Consider the following 22,381-nt stretch of genomic DNA (forward strand, 5'->3'; position numbering starts at 1 on the left):
GCTGCTGTAACAAATGATCACAAACTTGGTAGCTTAATACAACACACATTTATTCTCTTTTAGTTCTGGAGGTCAGGAATCAAAATTAGTTTCACTAGACTAAAATCAGCATATCTGCAGGGCTGAACCCCCTCCAGAGGCTCTAGGGGCTCCTTGTCTTTTCCAGCTCTGGTGGCAGTAAGCATTCCTTGGCTTATGGCTACATTGCTCCGTAATCTGCCTCTATGGTCACACTGCCTTCTCCTCTTCTGGGTGTGAAGCATCTCTTTCTGCTTTTCTCTTATAAGGATATCTGTGATTGCAGTTAGGGCCCATCCAGATAATCTCCCCATCTCAAGATCCTTAACTTAAATCAAAAATACCTGTTTCCCAAATAAGGTAACATCTACAGGCTCCAGAATCTAGGAGCTGATATCTTTAGGGGCCGTTATCAGCCTATCACAATTTACATCTGTATTTACCCACTCTGTGCTCAAAAGTATGCCAACCTACTTATTGTAACCCATGAAAACTTGCACTGCCTTCTTAAATGCCAACGTAAGTTAAATGTAAAAACTTATTTTAACTTCAAAAATTATTTTGGCTGAGTGTGGTGGCTTATACCTGTAATTCCAGCACTTTGGGAAGCTGAGGCTGGAGGATTGCTTGAGCCCAGGAGTTCAAGACCAGCCTGGGCAACATAGCAAGACACACGAGATACCGTGTCTACAAAAAAAATTAAAAAATTAACCAGGTATGGTGGCACACACCTGTAGTCTCAGCTACTCGGGAGGCTGAGGTGGGAGGATTGCTGGAGCCCAGGAGGTTGAGGTTGCAGTGAGCTGTGATTGTGGCACTGCACTCCAGCCTGGGCAGCAGAGTGAGATCCTGTCTCACAAAAAAATTATTTTGTTTTACAATAAAAAATTTTTTAATTGCTTTGATTTAATGATAAATGCAAAGTAATGCATTTAGTTTCTAAGATGACCAAGCTGTTAAATGATCAAATGCACACAATTTGAAAAGTTGTTGAAAGGATTGGCGGTATCGAAAAGAAGAAAGGAGAAGGCTTAAAGGAAGAACACACAGCTTTCTTCATATGTTTATAGGGAATAGGGATTCGATATATAATGTATAAATAGAAACAGAAATAATTAATTGCAGGTGAAGAGAGGCAGATTTCAATCCAATGTGAGGAAGTGCTCAGAAAGAACAATGGAAGGTGCTCTCTCAAAATGAAAGTTCTTTCCTAGTTCTGGAAGTGTCTATAAATGTGCAAAGACCCTAAGGGGAGGAATGTGGAGGAGAGAGGTAGAAAATATATCTTTAGATACAATCATGAGGATATTTTATAAAACATAGAGTCTCTTTAATGGTTGGTCCTAAACAAATCTAAAATATTATCCTTCTCCAATTCGCTTTTCAAATGATAGCCAGAGTGGTCAAATCTGATTATATCAGTCATCTTACGAAAATCCTTCATTTGCTTAAAGACCCTTTCAGTATTGATCCCCAACTTCCTCATGGTCTCTTCTGGAGTTTTTTTTCCTCCCTAAATTCTAGTCACATTTACAGTTGCTCAACTTTAGATGCTCCTTCCTATCTGAAGCCATTGAACATGATGTTATCTCTGTTTGCAGAGCTCTCCTGTCCTTCCTGACTAGGTTACTCTTACCCAAAGATAACTTCCTCCAGGGAAAGCTTCTCTAGCATGCTAAATCAGTTGGGTTCCCATATATGCTTGCAAGATACTCTGAACTGTTTCATCAAGATGAAAGCATTTATTGTATAATTGACTATGTCTGTCTTCCCTGATAAAATGTAAGCTCTGTGAGGACAGAGACATTTTATCTCGTTGATCACAGTGCCTGGCATATGGTGGGCACATTTAAATATTTGTTGAATGAATTAACCCACTCTTTTTTTTTTTGAGACGGAGTCTTCCTCTGTCGCCAGCCTAGAGTGCAGTGGCGCGATGTCGGCTCACTGCCACCTCTGCGTCCCCGGTTCAAGGGCTTCCCCTGCCTCAGCCTCCCGGGTAGCTGGGATTACAGGCTTGCGTGCCCAGCTAATTTTTTGTATTTTAGTAGAGATGGGGTTTCACCAAGTTGGCCAGGATGGTCTCGATTTCCTGACCTTGTGCTCCGCCCGCCTCGGCCTCCCAAAGTGCTGGGATTACAGGCACGAGCCACCACGCCCGGCCTCTTTTTTTTTTTTTTTTTTTTTTTTAACCTGGTTTGAAGTGTGAAAGAAGTTTGATTTTTTAAAAAATGTTTACCTGACACCAGGTTTCCAGCAAATTTTCAGAAATATTAGTATGATTTCTTGGAGGAGTATGGTTTCTTGGAGGCAGGCCGGGCGTGGTGGCTCACACCTGTAATCCCAGCACTTTGGAAGGCCGAGGCAGGTGGATCACTTGAGGTCAGAGTTCAAGACCAGCCTGGCCAACATGGTGAAACCCCGTCTCCACTAAAAATACAAAAAGTAGCAGGGCGCGGTGGTGGGCGCCTATGGTCCCAGCTTCTCGGGAGGCTGAGGCAGGAGAATCACTTGAACCAGGAGGCAGAGACTGCAGTGAGCCGAGATCACGCCACTGCACTCCAGTCTGGGCGACAGAGCGAGACTCTATCTCAAAACGAACAATAAAAACAAACAAAAAAGAATGGGGATGCAGATGAGAAAAAACAAGTAATCATCGAACAAGCCACCTCAAGGTGGAGTACCATGGAATGTCAGAGGCTTCATGAAAGACAGAAAAACTGAAGAGCACTTGGGGTTAGGAATTCAAAGGTGGGCAGGTCTCATACAGACCTTGCCCTCAACAAACCTATAGCCTAATGAGAGTCGATAAACACTTAGCAAAGTATTAATAATATCCATGGAGTGTGTAAAGCCCTGGTAAAGGAGGTATACTGGTGGTAAGAAATACCTAATTTTGTGGGGTGGGGGAATGCAAAGATGGGGGAAGGATTGGGTGGGCAGGGACGCGGTTTAAGCTGAGACTTGAAAGATGATGGAGTAGTTGACCAGGCGGTCAGAAGAACTGGGAGGCGCTATGATTCGGGATCCCACAGAGAGAGATTCAAGGGCACCTTGGCAGATATGGTTTACAGTGACCTCTGGTGTGGGAGATCATTAGCATTGTGAACATGCAAAAACGATGAAGTTCTGCCCTTCATTTCACCAGAGCTGGGCTCGCCTCAAATTCCTGGTTCCTTATTCCCGCAGGCTCCCACCAACTGAAGAGCAGAGGTGGCTCGCAAGCGGCGGGGCTCTGCCCTAGATTGCCAGTAGGCGCTCGACTCACATCCAGCTCCACCCCGGGAGATGCCCCAGAAGCCCCGCCCACGTCCAGGCACGTTCTTCTGGGGCTAGTCGCAGGGGCCGCCCTGGCCCCGGCGCTCACGTGACCCGAGGTGTGACGTAGGAGGAAGCAGACGCCATTAGAGGGAGGCAAAGAGAGATCGTTCTTCGCCTTTCCTCCGGTGCCTGACGTGGTGGGCTGGGGCCCTTCATTCTCGGACTTTCCCTCAGCCCTTCCAGGCCTCGCCCGAGGAGGGCGTGGGGACAGCTCCCGGGTCGGCGGGGCCGGGGCGGTGGGGGCTGAGCCGGCCGTGGCTGTGAAGGCGCTGCCGCGGCTGTCGGGAGGGCGGCGCGACACTCGGGCTCGGGCGGCCGGGAAGCGACGGGATGGCTGCGGCCGGCGGCGGCGGCGGCGGCGGCGGGGCGGCGGCGGCGGGCCGAGCCTACTCGTTCAAGGTGGTGCTGCTGGGGGAAGGCTGCGTGGGGAAGACGTCGCTGGTGCTGCGTTACTGCGAGAACAAGTTTAACGACAAGCACATCACCACTCTGCAGGTGCGGACCTCGGGGAGCGGGAGGGGGCGCCTCAGGGCCCCTACCCCTCCGGGGCTGGGGAAACTTTGCCGCCCCGGTCCCCTGGATCTAGGCTGGCAAATCTCAGACCTGTCATCTCCGCCTTCGGTTTACCTTTCCGAATTCGCCCTGGGGAATCACCAGGTCGGGGCAGCCTGTAGACGCGAGGACAGGCTGTTGGGAGGGAAGTGGAAGGGCCCTGAAAAGTCCCCAGTGTCCCCCGTGGTGGTTGCGCACGTTGTGGTCCCCGTCCGTGGGCTGTTTTTTCCCATTTACTGCACTTCCTGGGTCCCAGGTGTCTTAAGCGTTGCAGTCTCCAAATGTTAGCTCCTTTTCTTTCTTTCAGAATTAGGAACTTAGCTGCGCATTTGATTTTGCGAATTAGGTGATTTGTAACTTCAGCGCTTACTGATGACTAAGTGTTTATGCAAGTTCCATTTTGTCCTGAGTAACAGGAATGGCAAAAGAGCCATCTCTGGAGGTTTTTTGAAATGACCGCTTGACCAGGCGTGTTACGCAGTTTCATTGCAGCCTGCATGGGTCTGACTTGTGGGTCACTCATATTCTGCGAGGTCGATTGACCCACGCTGAAACATCAAGTGAATACTGGCCAACAATTGGTCCCCAGACTAAAAGCCGCTGCTGTTACTCAGTTTCTTTAACTGTAATAAAAGGCCGGGTTTCTTCTACAGGTACATTGGAAAGGTGTTAAAATGTTATCATTGATTGAGAGTGAAGCCAGGCCTTTGAGGGAGTTGTACTCACCCCAACTCTCCCAGAGAAATCAGTTTTGATGTATTAGAAGAAATTTATCCTACTAATTTGACTTACCAATTTGGTCAAAGGCAGTAAAGTCTAGTGGACTTTTGAGCCTGATTGTCCAGGTTCATGTCTCACCTCCGTCCATTTAACTAGCTGTGTCATACTGGGTAAGTTACTTAACCTGTCTGTGCCTGTTTCTTCTGTTAAAATGGCCATAATAGTAGTATCTAGCTCATAGGGTTGTCAGGATAAATATACAGAAAAAGCACTGATGACCTGGTCCAGTGTAAGTTGTCTGTCTTTAATTACTGCCCCAACTTGCACAATAGGTCTTAATTAGTAAATGTGTAGTATGTGAGAACATCGACACTACTTAATAGAATGCGTAATCTCCTAATTGTTGTGACATTGGATGTTTGATGCTATTATTAAACTACTGAGTCTAGAATTTACAAGACGCTCTGGCTCTGATTCCGTGTTCTATTTTTACTCCTCTGATTTTACTCGTATGTAAAGCATATCTGAAAAAGTGAGTGCCAGGAAACCATTTTTAAAAAATCCTTGTACCAGAACACTGACAAAATTTTAATAATGAATTGTTATTGTTCAGTGTCATTAGTGACAGCCTGGTGTTTTAGATCAAGAAAGTTAACTGGACAAATACCTAGGATCGTTTGGAAGTTTAGAGATTTACTTAGGTAAAGTAGTAACAATAGCTAACATTTAGTGAGTTCTTACTGTGCTGATTATTTTACTTGCTTTCTGTCATTTAATTCTTATAACACCCTATGAAGTGGATAGTTTAGTGGATAGCCCCACAACTGAGGAAAAAGGTCTAGTTGAGTAATTTTGCTGGCAGTAATATTACGAGTCAATGGTGCAGGAGTGTCCAAGCTCAAATTTGAACCCCTGTCTGACTTCAGATTTTGAGCAATTAAATCACATTACCTTGGGATATTGGTAAATAACTCATCTAGTGTTTTCCTTTATGCAAAGATCTAAGATAAAAGAAAACTATTGTAATTGAGGTCTTCACGTTTTTTTCAAAAGATAACGTGAGTCCTGCCCTGTCGCCCAGGCTGAAGTGCAGCAATTTCCACTCACTGCAACCTCCACCTCCTGGGTCAGGTGATTCTCCTGTCAACCTCCCAAATAGCTGGGATTACAGGCACGTGCCACCACACCTGGCTAATTTTTTTGTATTTTTAGTAGAAACGGGGTTTCACCATGTTGGCCAGGCAGGTCTCGAACTCCTGACCTCAGGTGATTTGCCCGCCTTGGCCTCCCGAAGTGCTGGGATTACAGGGGTGAGCCACTGCACCTGGCCATACCCTTTCAACTTAAAAATTACACTTTCATTTTAAATTTCTAAAACATTCTTGAAACTAAAAGCAGAGTAAAGGTTTTTAAATATATGAAAAGCCACTGTACTACAGAGGGGAGGACGAAGTTATAGTAGATATCCAGTATTAATATCTGAATTATATTATAGAATTTAGGATTTTGTTGTACACCAATGTATGTAAACAGCAACGTGTCTAATCTCTTTCAGAGATATCAGTTCACCTCATTTCTCTTAACAATTTTTCAGAGGAATTTGATTTATGTGACTTGTAAGACACAATTTATATTCTTTTAATTTCCAAATGGCGAGGAAATCGTGTCAGAAGATATGAGAGGAAGAGTTCACCTTTTTTCTTGTCAACAGAGTACCTATCTCTGTAAACTACTTTGTATTTTATAAAGTACATTCTCATACATTTCAAAGAATTGCAGGATTGACAGGAATTTAAGACAGTTTATGTATGGATCACTATTTTGGTCTTCTAATGTTTAGTCAAGTGATTGTCCCCCCCCTTTTTTTTTTTTTTTAACATCTTGGAGGTGAAATGAACTGGTATTATGGAAAGTGGAAAGTTCACTATGTCCTAAGGTGTCCCATTTCATTTTTAAATTTTTTTTTCTTTTTGAGACACAGTCTCACTCTCACCCAGGCTGGAGTGGAGGGGTGCGATCTCAGCTCATTGCAACCTCTGCCTCCTGGATTCAAGTGGTTCTCCTCCCTCAGCCTCCCGAGTAGCTGGGACTACAGGCTCGTGCCACCATGCCCGGCTAATTTTTGTATGTTTAGTAGAGATGGGGTTTTGCCATGTTGGCCAGGCTGGTCTCGAACTCCTGACCTCAGGTGATCCACCTGCCTCAGCCTCCCAAAGTGCTGGGATTACAGGTGTGAGCCACCACTTCCGGTCCCATTTTATTTTTAGACAGGTCTAATTTCTAATAAGTTTTTCTGTATAGAAAGCCAAAATCTGTTTCCCTGTAGTTTTCAGTCCTAATTCTCCCCTCTGAATCTTGGTGTCTCATATGACATTCCTTCTGATAGTTGAAGATAGCTATCTTGTCTTTTGGGTAAACAACTCTAGCTCCCTTAACTGGATCTCCAGTGACAGTGACATTGTTTTAGATCCTTTCACTTTTTTTTTTTTTTTTTTTTTTGGAGGCACAGTCTTGCTCTAGTGGTGATATCATAGCTGCCTGCAGCCTCCAACTCCTGGGCTCAAGTAATCCTTCCACCTCAGCCTCCAAGTAGCTGGGACCACAGGCGTGCGCCACTATGCCCGGCTAAATTTTTTTTTTTTTTTTTTTGGTAGAGTCGAGGTTTTGCTATGTTGCCCATGCTGTTCTAGAACTCTGAGCTCAAGCAATCCTCCTGCTTGGGCCTCCTGAAATGCTGAAATTACAGGTATGAGCCACTGTGCCTGGCCCTTTCACTATTTTGATATCTCTTCTAGGCACTATTTAATCATTGTCCTTCTTTCCTTAAAGTGTGATTCCTTGAGCTGTAGAAATAATTCCAGGTGTGGTGGTTTGAACTGAACAGAGAAGTGCAGGCTATCACCTCTCCTGTTGAGAATCCTTTACCAACACTGAAGTAGAAAAGATTCTCTGAGCTTTTAGGGAAGCTCTCAGAATTTCTCTTTGATAAATATTGAATTTGCTGTCAACTGAAACATCTTAGTCTTAATTGCTTCAAAAAAAAAGGGCATTATTTGTATCTCTCAAATTCTCTTTTCTTTGGTATTGTAGTTAAGCTTTTTCTTTTGTTTCTAATATACTTGACCCATTAAGGTTGGCTTTGGTAGATTTGCTCCAGTAGTTAAGCCTGTTAATGTCCTTTTTAATTTGGATTCTGTAATTCACGAAACACTGACTGGGCTCCTTTGGGCCAGGCACTGGGTTGGGTCCTGGACATGCAAAGGAGTAAGGTGTGGAATCTACTGTCTGGATTAGCTACTTTTTAACTTTGTCATCTGAAAGTTAGGTAAGAATGCCTTTAATGTTCTCAACAGGTCATTATTAAAGACTTTGAAAGAAAGCAGAGAGAGAGGGCCAAGTACAAAGCTCTGCAGCAAGTTTTACTGTAGTCCAGTGATGCATGACCAGAAGTGCAATTTTGTGTAGACATATAGAATCTTAAGGGCTTTTTCGGGCCATGCATGGGCCGCAGGCCATCCCCTCCTCCTTCCCTTGAGTAAGAAACAGTTGTTAACGGAGTGCTATGCATATTAATGATAATGGAAGACTGACTGCTATGGGCTACTACCTAGTGGACACAAATCCCTTAATAAAATGTAAACAATTACTCCAGCATTACAGTTCTCCTTTTTGCCCAAGCCACATCTGTCTTGCCCACAAGGTTATCATGAGATGCTTCGTCAAATTCTTGCAGAAGACAAGATACACTGTGTTTCTGCAGTACTCAGATCTATTAGGAGGCCATATAATGTGGTGAAAAGAGAAAGGACTTTGAAGTTACACTGGGGTTTGAATTCTTAACTCCCACTTCATAGCCATCATGATCCTGACAGGATATTCTAATGCCTGTAAGCAAGCTCCTTTTCTGTAAAATGGGAGTACCTTACTCATAGGACTTTGTGTGGATTAGATAGACAGCCGTCATATGTAAAGCTACTAGCACAGAGCCTGGCACATGTTTGATTAATAAATGTTTGCTGTTTGCTGTTAAATGAATAAATGATGCTGGATTTATGTTTTTCTTTCATGGTAATTCAGTCAAAAAAGGTAATGGGATTATTTTCACGTGAATTATTTTGAGAACTCATGCTGTCTTTGAGGGGTCATTACATTTTAAAATTGCTTATAGATTAAATATTTTTAAAATAAAGCAAATCCATTCTAGTGTTTTCACTGAGATCTACATTTCCGGAATTCACTTTCTTTTTTTTGTTTTTTGTTTTTTGTTTTTTTTTTAATTGTGACGTTTGCCATACTTTGGTGTTTTAGTGTGGCTCTCTTTTTCCAGAGCTGCTCCAAGGTTACTGATAGTTACGGAGTAATCCTGTAGGTAAGCTCTCTTAACTTGTATAGAGTCCCCAAGCTCTCGTGTGATTTCCTCGCTGATTTGAGGCTTTGATAAACTTGGCAAAAATAAGAAAGACAATTGGAATGAGGGAGTTACTACTGTTTCTCTGGAATTTACGAAAGCAATACTGTTGAATCTATGCAGTTAAATTCAAGAAATATTTTATACTTGGTATATGTCAAACATTGTATTAGCTGGGGAATATAAAGATGAGCAAGGTACTTTAACTATCAGTTACTTTTCTTGACTTTATTCTTAAAGGATTGTGCCATTTTGGTTTTAACCACTTCCTCAATTTGGTGTGCCCTCTTTATATCTGTGCTCCTGGGTTATGTACCCCTTTTTTTTTCCCTTATTGAAGGTGCTTATTGAAGATGAATCAAGATCAACAGTCCCCTTTCTTTTTAGAGTCCCAACTGTAGAATTCTGCCTGTCTCCTGAAGTCTAGGATAGGTGCCTGGGTGATTAACAAAGTAGTGCTGTAAGGTTGGCTAGGCAGGTAGTATCTTAACAGTTGGGCAAATGAGGAAACTAAGACTTGGGTTTGGCTGGGTGCGGTGGCTCGCACCTATAATCCCATGCTTTGGGAGGATGAGGTGGGAGGATTGCTTGAGGACACACGTTCAAAACCAGCATGGGTAATGTAGCAAGACTCCATCTCTAGTTTAAAAAAAAAAAAAAATAGCTGGGCATGGTGGTGCACACTCATATTCCTGGGTACTCAGGAGGCTGAGGCTGGTGGATCAGTTGAGCCTAAGAGATTGAGGCTGCAGTGAGCTATGATTGTGCCACTTCACTCCAGCTGGGTGACAGAGTGAGACCCTGTCTCTTAAAAAATAAAAAAGACTTGAATTAAATTTCCAGGGTCCCACAAATAGAAATGGTGTACCAGCTGGGCATAGTGGCTCAGTAATCCCAGCACTTTGAGAAGTGCAGGCAGGAGGATAGCTTGAGCCCAGGAGTTTAAGACCAACCTGGGCAACATAGTGAGACCCTGTTTTTAAAAAATAAAAATGGCCGGGCATGGTGGCTCATACCTGTAAGCCCAGCACTTTGGGAGGCTGAGGTGGGTGGATCACCTGAGGTCAGGAGTTCAAGAACAGCCTGGCCAACATGGTGAAACCTCGTCTCTACAAAAATACAAAAATGAGTCAGGCATGATGGTGGGTACCTGTAATCCCAGCTACTCAGGAGGCTAAGGAAGGAGAATTACTTGAACCTGGGAGGCAGAGATTGCAGTGAGCCAAGATTGTACCATTGCGCTCCAGCCTGGGCGACAGAGCAAGACTCCATCTCAAAAAAATAAAAATAAATAAATTTAAAAAATGGTATGCCTTTTTTGGCCTAGTCTACTACTTCTTAAAAGTAAATTTATTTTATTTTATTTTTGAGACACTCGGCTTTTATTTATTTTTTAAACACATCTTAACCTGAGCAACACTTGGCATTCAGGTTGTAGCAGTGGTTTTACATTTTGCATCATAGTCTTAGTCTAGGAATCTTGGTTTCTTTGTTTGCATAAAGAATATTTTGAGTGTTCAAAGTATCTTCTAAGTATCCTTGAAAACCATATTACTGTTGATTTAAGTGATTTATTATAATATCTTCATACAGTATAATAATTGAAGTTCTTTTTAAAATCTTTTTCCGCTTAGTATTTTATTAGTATTTTATAGAAGTTTGGGTGGTTTTACTTAAGAAATGAGTTTTTGTGAATGTGGACACAAATTTCTATATCTGACTGCCATTTTCTGCTTTGTTCTTTGAGTTACTCTTTAAACATGATTCTTTGACTTTCCTTTTGAAAGTCTTTATTTGGACTCCTAAACTAATTATGATCCTTGTTTTTAGAAACTAAGAAGAAATGTGGAAATATTCAAGCACCTAGCTTAGGTTTTTATTTTTTTTTCCTAAGATGGAGTATCGCCCATTCGCCCAAGCTGGAGAGGAATGGCATGATCTCAGTTCACTGCAACCTCTGCCCCCTGGGTTCAGGCAATTTTCCTGCTTCAGCCTCTTGAGTAGCTGGGATTACAGGCGCCCACCATCATGCCTAGCTAATTTTGTATTTTTAGTAGAGATGGGGTTTCACCTTGTTGGTCGGGCTGGTCTCGAACTCCTGACCTCAGGTGATCCACCCACTTCAGCCTCCCAAAGTGTTGGGATTACAGGCGTGAGCCACCGCTCCCGGCCTAGCTTAGTTTTTTGATAGCTAATTTTTATTGCCTTGTTAGAGAGGGCTAATTTTATAAATTAACCTGCCTGAATTCTGTCATCTCTTCAGTCTGGAAGTGGTAACGCTTTATTCATTTTTTTAATTTTATTTTAAAAATTAACAAATAATTGTACATTATTCTTTAAATACTTAAGTCTGCACCAGTTTTAGCAACTAGCAAGAATATTTATTTTGCACGCGTGCACACACACACGCGCGCGCACACACACACACACACACACACACACACTTATACACTCCCCAACAGCAGGCCCCCAATTAATGAAGTCTGTTGAATTTAGTTGATACTAGATAAAGCCAGGAAAGTATTTGTTCACAATGTAGTTACTATGTTGCTTTCAACAGATACCTTATAATTATCAAATACTACTTTAGGTGGTTTGCTTTGACAGAATGGTAGTTAGCAAGCACAGCAAATAGTCCGGCTAACAGAGAACCAAAAAATTGATTAAACAAGTTATGAAAAGACTTTAACTTGGCAGATACATTTTTTCCCTATTATTTCTCTCATAATCCTTTTTTTTTAAGTTTTTAAATTTTTAATTTTTTCTTCCTCCCTGTGATTACCTGTCGATTTTTTTTAAAATAGCATTTTCTTTTTTTGTCTTCCACTATGATTTCCAGTAAGCTGTTGGGTAAACAAGAATCAGGTATTAATACAAGTTACAGATAACAACATGAGCTAATAAGATTGTTAATTTTGTAATATCACTAAAGCGTAGAAGATGAAATAATTGAGATTAGAAGATGTACTGGTGAAATAACTCCGGATTTGAAGGAGGTAGGGTGGAGAATGTGCCATTACTTACGTGGATCCTTGCTAGTAATACTTTGTACCTACCCTGAGAATATTTGGGGAGGTTAGGGTCCAAGAACACTTACTGTCCAAGTGGAGGAGTGCCAGGTTAAGAAATGTGTGTATGTTCTAGAATAGTTAGCTTTGTGCAATGGAAAAACCATTGTGGAGTCAGACAGGTTTCCACCCACTGCAGCATCCAGCTGAGTTATCTGACCTTCCGTGAGTCACTGTATTTTTTTAAAAAATATCAGGTCCACAGCTGTAAAGTAAGGATAAATATCTACTTCACAGAATTGTTGAAAATTAAATGAAAAAGCCCAAGCACAGTGCTTGGCACATAGTATGATTTTTCTCCCCTTCCTATAGTCCTAGAACCTTTTGAATTGGCTATTGTTTAATGTCACTTTCGCTCCTTCCGTTTGTGGACTGGGAGTTCTTTACTGAGATGTTGCCAGGCATTTATAAATCTCTTGGAAGTACGTGGGAATTGTTTTTAGTATGTGCGTATGAGTGGTGTTTTGGGGAGTGAGTAGGTTCATGGCTTTCTTCATATTCTTAAAGAAGTTTGTAATTACTTCTCGCACCCTCACTACCATGTAAGAATTAAGAACCACTGCTCCAGAGTAATTATTATAACTACAGTGGTATATTGGTAGTCTGGCCAAATTAAGTGTGCCTGGTAGAGGTGGTTAAAAAAGAAAAGACAAATTTCAGCCTTTCGATTGTTTGCTGCTGTCTTTTTTTATAAATTTTTATTTTTATTTCAATAGTTTTTGGGGTATAGGTGTTTTTTTGTTACATGGATAAGTTCTTTAGTGGTGATTTCTGAGATTTTGGTGCACCTGAGCAGTGTACACCATATTCAATATGTAGTCTTTTATCCCATACCCTCCTCCAAACCTTCCTCCTTGAGTACCCAAAGTCCATTGTATCATTCTTACACCTTTGCAGGATCCTCATAACTTAGCTCTCACTTATAAGTGAGAATGTACAATATTTGGTTTTCCATTCTTGAGCTACTTCCCTTAGAATAATGGCCTCCAGCTCCATCCAAGTTGCTGTAAAAGACATTATTTCATTGCTTTTTATGGCTAAGTAGTATTCTATGGTGTATATATACAGCATTTTCTTTATTCACTTGTTGGTTGATGGACACTCAGTTTGGTTCCATATCTTTGCAATTGTGAATTGTGGTGCAGTAAACGTGTGTGCATGTGTCTTTTTCATATGACGACTTCTTTTCCTTTGGGTAGATACTCAGTAGTGGGATTGCTGGATCAAATGATAGTTCTATAATGCTTTTAGTTCTTTAAATAGTCTCCATACTGTTTTCTATAGTGGTTGTTCTAGTTTACGTTCCCACCAGCAGTGTAAAAGTGTTCCCCTTTCATCACATCCACACCAACATCTATTGTTACTTTGACTGATTATGGTCATTCTTGCAGGAGTAAGGGTTATCTCATTTTGATTTTAATTTGCATTTGCCTGATAATTAGTCATGTTGAGCATTTTTTCATATGTTTGTTGGCTGTTTGTATATCTTCTTTTGAGAATTGTCTTTTCATGTCCTTTGCCCATTTTTTGATGGGATTATTTGTTTTTTTCTTGCTGATATGTTTGAGTTCCTTGTAGATTCTGGATATTAGTCTTTTGTTGGATGCTTAGTTTACGAACATTTTCTCCCACTCTGGGTTGTCTGTTTACTCTGCTAAATATTTATTTTGCTGTGCAGAAGCGTTTCAGTTTAATTAGGTCCCATTTATTCATTTTTGTTTTTGTTGCATTTGCTTTTGGGGTGTTAGTCATGAATTCTTTGTCTAAGCCAATGTCTAGAAGAGTTTTTCCAATGTTATCCTCTAGAATTTTTATGGTTTCAGGTCTTAGATTTAAGTCTTTGATCCATCTTGAGTTGATTTTTGTATAAGGTGAGAGATGAGGATCCAATTTCATTCTTCTACATGTGGCTTGCCAGTTTTCCCAGCACCTTTTGTTAAATAGGCTGTCTTTTCCCAAATTTCTGTTTTTATATGCTTTGTCGAAGATCAGGTGGGTGTAAGTATTTGGCTTTATTTCTGGGTTCTGTATTGTTCCATTGGTCTACGTGCCTATTTTTATACCTGTTTGCTGCTAGCTTGATGTTTCAGCTTTCTTCTTAAATATATTCATAATTTTATTTTTTAAAAAAGTTTTCTAAAGTTTTTTAAAAAGAGTTCTCCCTTGAAGAAAATGTCTATAAAATATTAAAAACTTAGGATTTATATCAAATGAGATGATTTACCAAACAGAATCTTTCCATAGAGCAGGGCTTAAGTTTTTCATTATGAAGGAAAAAAATATTTACTAGGGATCCTTTGATAATATGCTTTACTAGTGCATCGTATATATGAGTTAAAATAATTTGATTAAGAAGGAAACTTAGGAGCATATCTCCTACTAAATTGAGTTATACCTGCATTGATTTACCTGGGCATATTGTAGATGTGCTTATCTATAATAACAGTATTTGATTGTCAATTATGGGCAGGGTACTATGACTTCCCCCCACTTCTTCCACAAGAGAGGAAGTGTCAGAGAGCTCAGATCTCAGTCTGGGAAGTATCGTAGCATAGTAGTTATAATTAATATCTGGAGCCAAACTGCCTGGGATTTCAAGTGGCACTGTGTCCCTTACTGTGTGACTTGGGCAAGATATTTACCCTCCTTATGCCTCATTTTCCACTTCTGTAATACATGGATAACAATTATCTCTGACTCACAGGGTGTTATTGGCACCTGAGAATTAAGTGAATTAATGTTTGAGAAGCTCTTAGAACACTGCCCATTTCATTGTAAGTGCTGTAGAAATGTTAAATAAAAATATGTAGTCTAGTTAACAGAACACTTATACCCATGAAAAGATAATTTATAGTGTAAGACAGTATAAGCTGCAGTAAATGCAGAGTCAATTCCCCAAAATTCTTCAGGATAGAAAAATTTGTGTGCATTGCATGCATGAGTATAAGAGAACATGAAATTTCAAGGAAAAAGAGCCGTATTTGGATAGGTGAAATTCAGATAGAGAACAGAGAATAGGCCCAAATTAGAGGGGAATTTTATGGACAGAAGAATTGAAGAGGATGCAAAAAAGCCACATAAGTTGGAGAATAAGTAAAGAAATATCGGAAGCTATCCTAAGAAGATAGATGTGGACACATTGTGGAAGTCTTTGGATATAAAGATAAGGCTTTGAGACTTTTAATTGTAAATGTGGGCTCCCCAACTTTTATAAAGAAGCAGCTTATGAATGATTTTGTGAAGAGTGCATAGCACAGTACTTGGCAGAAAATAAACATTTAATAAATGTTAGCTAGTATTAGCAGCAGTAGTAGAAATGACTGTGTAGTGTTTTTACTGCATGGATGGGCTATTTTTGTGAATTTTTAACTACTTACCTATTAATGAACACAGATAATTTGATTGTGTTTGTTTTTCTGTATAATCAATGTTGTCATGTGTACCCTTTCCGTACAAGTGTTTCTGTGTATCCAAAGTTCCTTAAGGGAGACTTACTGCTGTCCTTTAAATTTGCCGTGGGAGAGTGGTGGGAAATTTCAGAGGGGGTGGTAGAAAAGAAATGAGGCAGCTTTACCAACTCTGATGCACTCCCTTCTTCTGAGAAATCTCCACAACACTCATGACCAAAAGGTTATATTAGCTGCCAGCAGGGATGTTCAAGCATACTTATTAAAAATGATAACCTGTTAGGGAACCCTTCGATGAGTTGTAAGTTGTTGTTGTGTTTTTTTGTTTGTTTGTTTTGTTTTTGTTTTTGTTTTAACCAGGGAAGCTTTGGGAAGATAATATGGCATGCAGAGCGGGGTGTGAGGTGAACCAGAGGTATTTATGTTATGACGTAGTAAGAGACTGGTGGTCATAGACCCCAGAGGAAATGTGAAGACAAGGCTTGGTGCATTTTGGAGGCATATAGACTGACAAGGGCTTAAGAAGATATTTCTAAGTTTCTAAACTTCAATGAGAAGGCGAATGTGATCAAAATACTAAAGTCAGAATGAAAATCCAATTTTGGGGAGAAGATTGGTTCAGTCTTTCTTACATGTGTTTGAAAAAAGGCACTTAAATTGACCTACCCATTAAATATTCGGATAGGATTCAGATTTTGTTTTTTTTCCATGTGGCATTGATATTGAAACCATGAAAATGATTGAGTTCAAATAAATTACACAGCTAGTATGTGGCAAAGCTGAGATTCAAATCCACAGGTTCTGCTCCAAAGTTCATATAATCTTAGCTCCTATGCTAGGATGAATGGGAGAAGTCATTTATTGTCATAACATGTATTTGGTCTTCTCATTTTTCAGGTTACTTTGCTGTTTTGGCATTTGATTTATTTTTCTTCTTTTCTGTATAATTTTTATTTTATTTACAAAAATATCTTGAGGCTAGCTTGGGCCTTGAAAGCAGACATACATGAGTTTGAACCCAGCTCTGCCATTTATATTTATCTGTAGACTCCTTAGTTAATCACTACATCCAGTGGCCTTTTCTTAGTTCTGATTTTCTGTGGTGTGCCCATAGCAAAAAGACCTTCCTGAAATTGAGGTAAAAGAAACCTCAATTGTTTCTTTCCTTCAGTAATTCACCATCCTGACCTTTTATCTGTTTCACCTTCTTTGCACTTTCTTCTATATAAATACACCTAAATGTGACTATCTCTATAGAGGTCTAAACTCAGCTCTCTATTCCTTTTTCTTTAAACATGTCAGCTGACTCTGGATTCTGGATATATTTCGTCTTCAGTAACTCTCGAGTCTCTTCTTTCTTTCCTATCTTCATGGCCTTAGTTCAGATCTCCTTTTTTATATTTTTCTCCAATTTTGTAATAGTGTTCTTTCTACCTATCTTTTCTAGTCCAACCTCCCTTCCTATCCCAGGGTCATTCTCTTAAAATATAGATCTGTTTCCCCATTCCTTGAAACCATTCAGTGATTCTCCCTTGTCAGTAGTCCTGTTTCTTCAAACAGTTGTTCTTTAGGATGAATTTGGTATTTTTCCAGGAAAAAAAGGTTCAGTGCTATACAGAAGAAAATCAGGGAAAAAGAGTTCAAATGAGTTTGGGAAATGCTTGTATAAATACAGTCAGCTAGCCTTCCTTTTGGCAGCATCCTAATGTGTTAATGTGCATTGTTGGTGTACAAAAATCAATAAATAGCATTTCCAAAGTATACCTGACATGTGTGTATGTGTCTAAATACATGTCTGGTGTCTTAGAACAGGTTTTATTGAGACCCACAAGGTAAAGTCCATCTATGCAGTCTCATCTCTGGTATTGACCATACCCACTTGGAGTTCACTGCGGTATGGGGTCATGTGTTTGAGGCTTCAGTGGCTTCACTCATCTATCAGGAACAATCCCTACTGCTCCTAAAGGGGAGATCATTACCTTCTCTCTGAAGCCTTCTTTGACTCATTCAGACAACTGTTATACTTCCTTTCTCAGTACTATCTTTACAGTGTATTTGGCAAGACCCTCCATTTTAGCACCACATGGAATCGTAATTCTCTTTATTTTTATTTCTCTAATAGAATATAAAGGGTAGAACCATGCCCTTTCATTTCTCTGACATTAATACTTAGGATAATTATTGAATATATGTTAAACAGTTGAGTTATGAAGTAATTGTGTAACCATTTTGAATAATATTGATGGTTGTACATTAAGTAAACCACCAGTAAACATTTATTTTATCTTGGAAATCTCTTAGACTCTTTCTTTCTGTGAGTAGATAAGGTAGCATCATATTAAATGCTCTAGGGAAAATTTTGTTCCACATAAAGAAAAATATTAAGAAAAAAATACTTATTTTCTGTGTGTTTTGTATAACCTATTTTCAGAAAACAAGATTTTTTTTTAGATAAAAATGTAAATAATGTCTTATCTTTAATGAAACAATTTGATCATTAATTTAAAACTTGGTGATTACTTTTTCTCCCAGATAACTTTTACATTGAGGTGATTGAGTCATCTATAGTTGTTAGGATAATAGTTGTTAGGATAAAGAACCTTATTTTATATGAAACATTGTTTAATGTATATTTCTCTTTTTAGGCATCATTCTTAACAAAGAAGTTAAATATTGGTGGGAAAAGAGTAAACCTTGCCATATGGGTAAGTGAACTTTTGCAACTATTATGCATGGAGGCTTCTTCCTTTTTTCTTTTTTTTAAAGTTAATTGGAGCTTAGCCAACACTTTTTTTTTTAATTAAAAAGAATCTTAAAATCTGGTTGAGAATTATATCTGGAATATAATTGTATATTTGAATATTGCTGTCATAACTTTTCAGTTGGAGAAGGGTCAACTCAGAAGGGTTCCACTTCAGAGGGAGGACAGGGTGGGTGGACAGCTTGCCTGGCCTTTTTTTCCCCACCCTGTGTCTCCATATTCCACAGCCTTCTAAGGGAATGGCTGGTGGAGAGTACAGTGAGGATAATGCAGCGGATACTTGTTGACTGGTGATCTTGATGAATGTGCCGTTTCCCTGTCTCTCCCAGTGTGGGAACTTAAACTTAGGGCAGAGCCTATTCCTGGCTTATAATACTGTGTTGGCTGTTTTGACCCTCTGGCAACTGAAACTGGTATTTTAATGGGGGTGGGGAAGTTGCTGAGGAGGAGGAAGGTTGGGAGGGAAAAAGTAACTTTTGTATATCACTAAGACATTACATATTGGTCAAAACTTAAAAATTTTTTGTGTGGCCTGTTTTGCTGTTTTGTTTCTGTTAGTAGGGTTTTGTGGTTGTCTGTGACTTTATGCCATATTTTCCGTTTAATCAAAAAGTTCACCATAGTTGCAATCGCAGATTTGTATTTTTCTTCTGATCTAATAAGCATTTGTTGCTTTCTTTAGGATACGGCAGGTCAAGAGAGATTCCATGCATTGGGTCCAATTTACTACAGAGATTCAAATGGAGCTATTTTAGTTTATGACATAACAGATGAAGATTCTTTTCAGAAGGTATTCTATTCATGGGTAGATGTCTTAGAAGAACAATAGTAATTTTTCAAGTTTCCATTAATATACCTTTGTTCACTAATGTGATTAGTTTTGTTTTTAAAAATAAAGTATATAATTTGTGCATAACTGGTGACCACTTACATTTTATTTTTCTTTTCACCTACAACATGGAGGTATACTCACGTTTAATGAAATATTTAATTCTTATGAATTAATTTACGTTAGAATAATTAATGGCTTATTACATGGCTTTCTCAAATAATTAGGGAAGGGAAATATTTGAAGTTGAGCTTCAGAAAAATATGGGGGCTTTTGTTTTTCCCTCTTAAGGAAAAATCACACATATTTCCTTAATTCCATACGCATTGGGCTCTTAAACTTGGTGTGGCTGGACGTGTTCCTTTATTGTGAAGAGAAAAAAGGAGGAACAAAATCACATTTAAGCTTTCTCCTTGCCAAATATAATAAAAGTTTTGAAAGGACAGTCTTAAAGTTGTCTCATTAGTTTACTTCCCTTCAAATACACACCACATATGTATGACTCTTAAAGTTGTTTGGGACCAAAAATGAGTTACCATTTAATTACCTTTGAATTTTCATCACAATCAGATGGGTTACTTATTTGACCATTCCTCCTAAAGCTATTCTTGGAATATGTCAACAATGTGTAACTACAGGGAGTAATGCCAAGGAAGAAGCTTTTCTTGCCTTGAGTTACAGGCTTGTTCTTGGTAAAATTACTTAACTTGTTTGTTTTGTTTTTTCTCTTTATTTTTTTTCCCAGTTAAATCTGATAGAGCAGATATACAAGTTAGCCCTTGGGTTATTAATGATATATGGAAAAACTTAATTCAAGAAGTAGAAAATGAAACAATAGGTACCTTGTAGATTTAATGATTTTTAAAAGTTGTTTTGGTGCTGCTGTTTGTTATCTCCCTCTGGCTTTTTGCATGAAAAGACATAGTTTAAGTATTTTATTAAGAGAAGATTGAGGCCAGGCACAGTGGCTCACGCCTGTAATCCCAGCACTTTGGGAGGTCGAGGACAGCGGGTCACTTGAGGTTGGGAGTTAGAGACCAGCCCAACCAACATGGTGAAATCCCATCTCTACTAAAAATACAAAAAAATTAGCTGGGTGTGGTGGCACATGCCTATAATCTTAGCTACTTGGGAAGCTGAGGCAGGAGAATTGCTTAAACTGGGGAGGCAGAGGTTGCAGTGAGCCTAGATTGCGCCACTGGACTCCAGCCTGGGTGACAGAACGAGACTCCATCTCAAAAAAAAAAAAAAGAAGATCGAGTCATTTAGGTTGAAAAGTGACCAGTTGTCTACTGCTATGTAACAAAACCCCCAAAATTTTTGACTTAAAACAATAATTTATTATTTCTCATGATTTTGTGGGTTGACCAGGCAGGTCTACTGCTCTTTGTGATGTTACTGGAGTCACTCATAGAGCTGCACCGAACTGGGAATTTGGCTGGGGCTGGAATATCTAAGAAGGCCTAGTTCTCCATCTGGCCTCTCACTATATCTGGTGTCTTATCGTCCAGTACTCTCTCTATGTGCTCTGTCATTATTCTGTATTCTACCTTAAGCTTTTTGTATGACAACTGGATCCTAAGAGTGAAAAGTAGAAGCTACCAGGCGTTCTTAAAACTTAGCTCTGGGATTGGCACAGCATTACTTCTGCCACATTCTCTTGTCAAAGCAGGTTACAAGGCCAGCCCAAATTCAGAGGGTGGGGAATTTAACTCTACCACTTAATGGGAAGATTGGCAAAGAATTTGTGACTATCTCTAACTCACCAAAAATGTATGGGGGTAAAGAATAGATAGAGTTCTTGTGGAGGGGTATCTAATTTGAAATGACTAACAAGATTTTTTTTAAAAAATTGATCAGATTAGTAGGTTGTGATACTATATGCATATGGAAGGGAGGAATACATAATTGGATTCTGCTATGTTTCTTTTGAGGTAATGAAGATGTATATTTTATGCCAATTGTATTGGCATAAAATTTTAAGTCAAATTTTTCTTATGTGAAATCAATGAAGTGGAAGTTAAATGCTTTGAAAACTTTATACATATATGTGAATGAAACAAAAAGGTGGGGCTATGCTGAGAAAACTGTCACTCAGTGCTGTTATAAAGATAATGTGGTGATGATAACTACCTTTGCTTTTATAAGGATTTTGGGTTGCCAAAGATAGTTCCTCTGCATTCTGTAGAGAATAGGAATGTGGAAGTGTTAACATTTGTACGCCATAAGACCAGATGCACAGTAAGTGGTTACCACATAGCTAATGTAATTTTTGGAATTTACAGATATATGTGTATCAGTGTGATTCGATTACATCCAGATTAAATTTCATTGCAAAGAATGAAGGCAGGTGTCCAAGTTTGCCTTTTATTCTGTTATTATAATCAACATTTAAAATCATGAGTTCAAAAGATTAATCTACTTAATTCCAGTTTACTGCCAACCGTGTCTGCTACTATTCTTCATTCATACTGGAGAATCAGTTCATAACTGGAGTTACTGTATATCATTGGTTCTCTACCGGGGATGACAATGCCTGGAGACATCTTTGGTTGTCACAACTGGCGGATGCTCTTGGCATCTAGTGGGTAGGAAGTCAGGGATGTTACTAAACATCATACATTGCACAGAGCAGTGCCTCACAACAAAGAATTATCTGTACTAAAATGTCAGTATTGCCAAGGTTGCAAATCCCTGTCATACACTAAATGATGGAATTATTTTAGCACTCTTAATTTTTTTTGGTGCTTATATACATTTTTTTTTTTTTTGTCTTTAAGTGTGTGACACTGAAGCTCCTTTGCCCTCTATTTAGGAATCAATTAGGGTATAAAAGACTGTTTTAAACCCATGTGTTACTAAGTCCAAAGTGACACTGTTATCTATATTGTTAAAGCATCTGTTATCAAGCTAGAGTTGATATGCTTTTGCTCTAGTGAATAGCTTTGCTTGGATCTGTGGAAGACTGATGCAAATTTATAATTAGAGTTGCTTCTGTATATTTTTCAATTGTATGTTTATATGTATATAGTTTGCAATACAACCTGGCAATAAATGATTCTTCAGTGAATCATTTCTAGTAATAACTAAATAATATAGACTCTTAAAATTCTGAGGTATTTTGACAGTGTTGAGTTTTCTGGGTGTTGTGATAGTAGTAATTCCAACAGGATTTGTTTTAATATGTGCTCTTTTGTATATACAGGTAAAAAACTGGGTCAAAGAATTACGGAAAATGTTGGGAAATGAAATCTGTTTATGTATAGTTGGTAAGCATCATTACCTTTTTTTTAAAAA

The 22,381-nt window shown here is 39.3% G+C and overlaps 1 protein-coding gene across 1 annotated transcript in view; it reads left to right on the forward strand.

The window, feature by feature from the left end:
- The first annotated feature begins 3,398 nt into the window (after positions 1-3,398).
- The window catches only part of RAB21 (RAB21, member RAS oncogene family), a 34,683-nt gene continuing 15,700 nt past the window's right edge, over positions 3,399-22,381 (forward strand). Inside the window, exons 1-4 of the mRNA XM_024257281.3 lie at positions 3,399-3,834; positions 18,140-18,199; positions 18,938-19,045; positions 22,290-22,353. Coding sequence (XP_024113049.1) covers positions 3,670-3,834; positions 18,140-18,199; positions 18,938-19,045; positions 22,290-22,353 — 397 coding nt within the window. The 5' untranslated portion in view covers positions 3,399-3,669. The remainder of the gene's footprint in view (positions 3,835-18,139; positions 18,200-18,937; positions 19,046-22,289; positions 22,354-22,381) is intronic.

This window comes from Pongo abelii, chromosome 10, assembly GCF_028885655.2.
Source record: "Pongo abelii isolate AG06213 chromosome 10, NHGRI_mPonAbe1-v2.0_pri, whole genome shotgun sequence".
NCBI lineage: Eukaryota > Metazoa > Chordata > Mammalia > Primates > Hominidae > Pongo > Pongo abelii.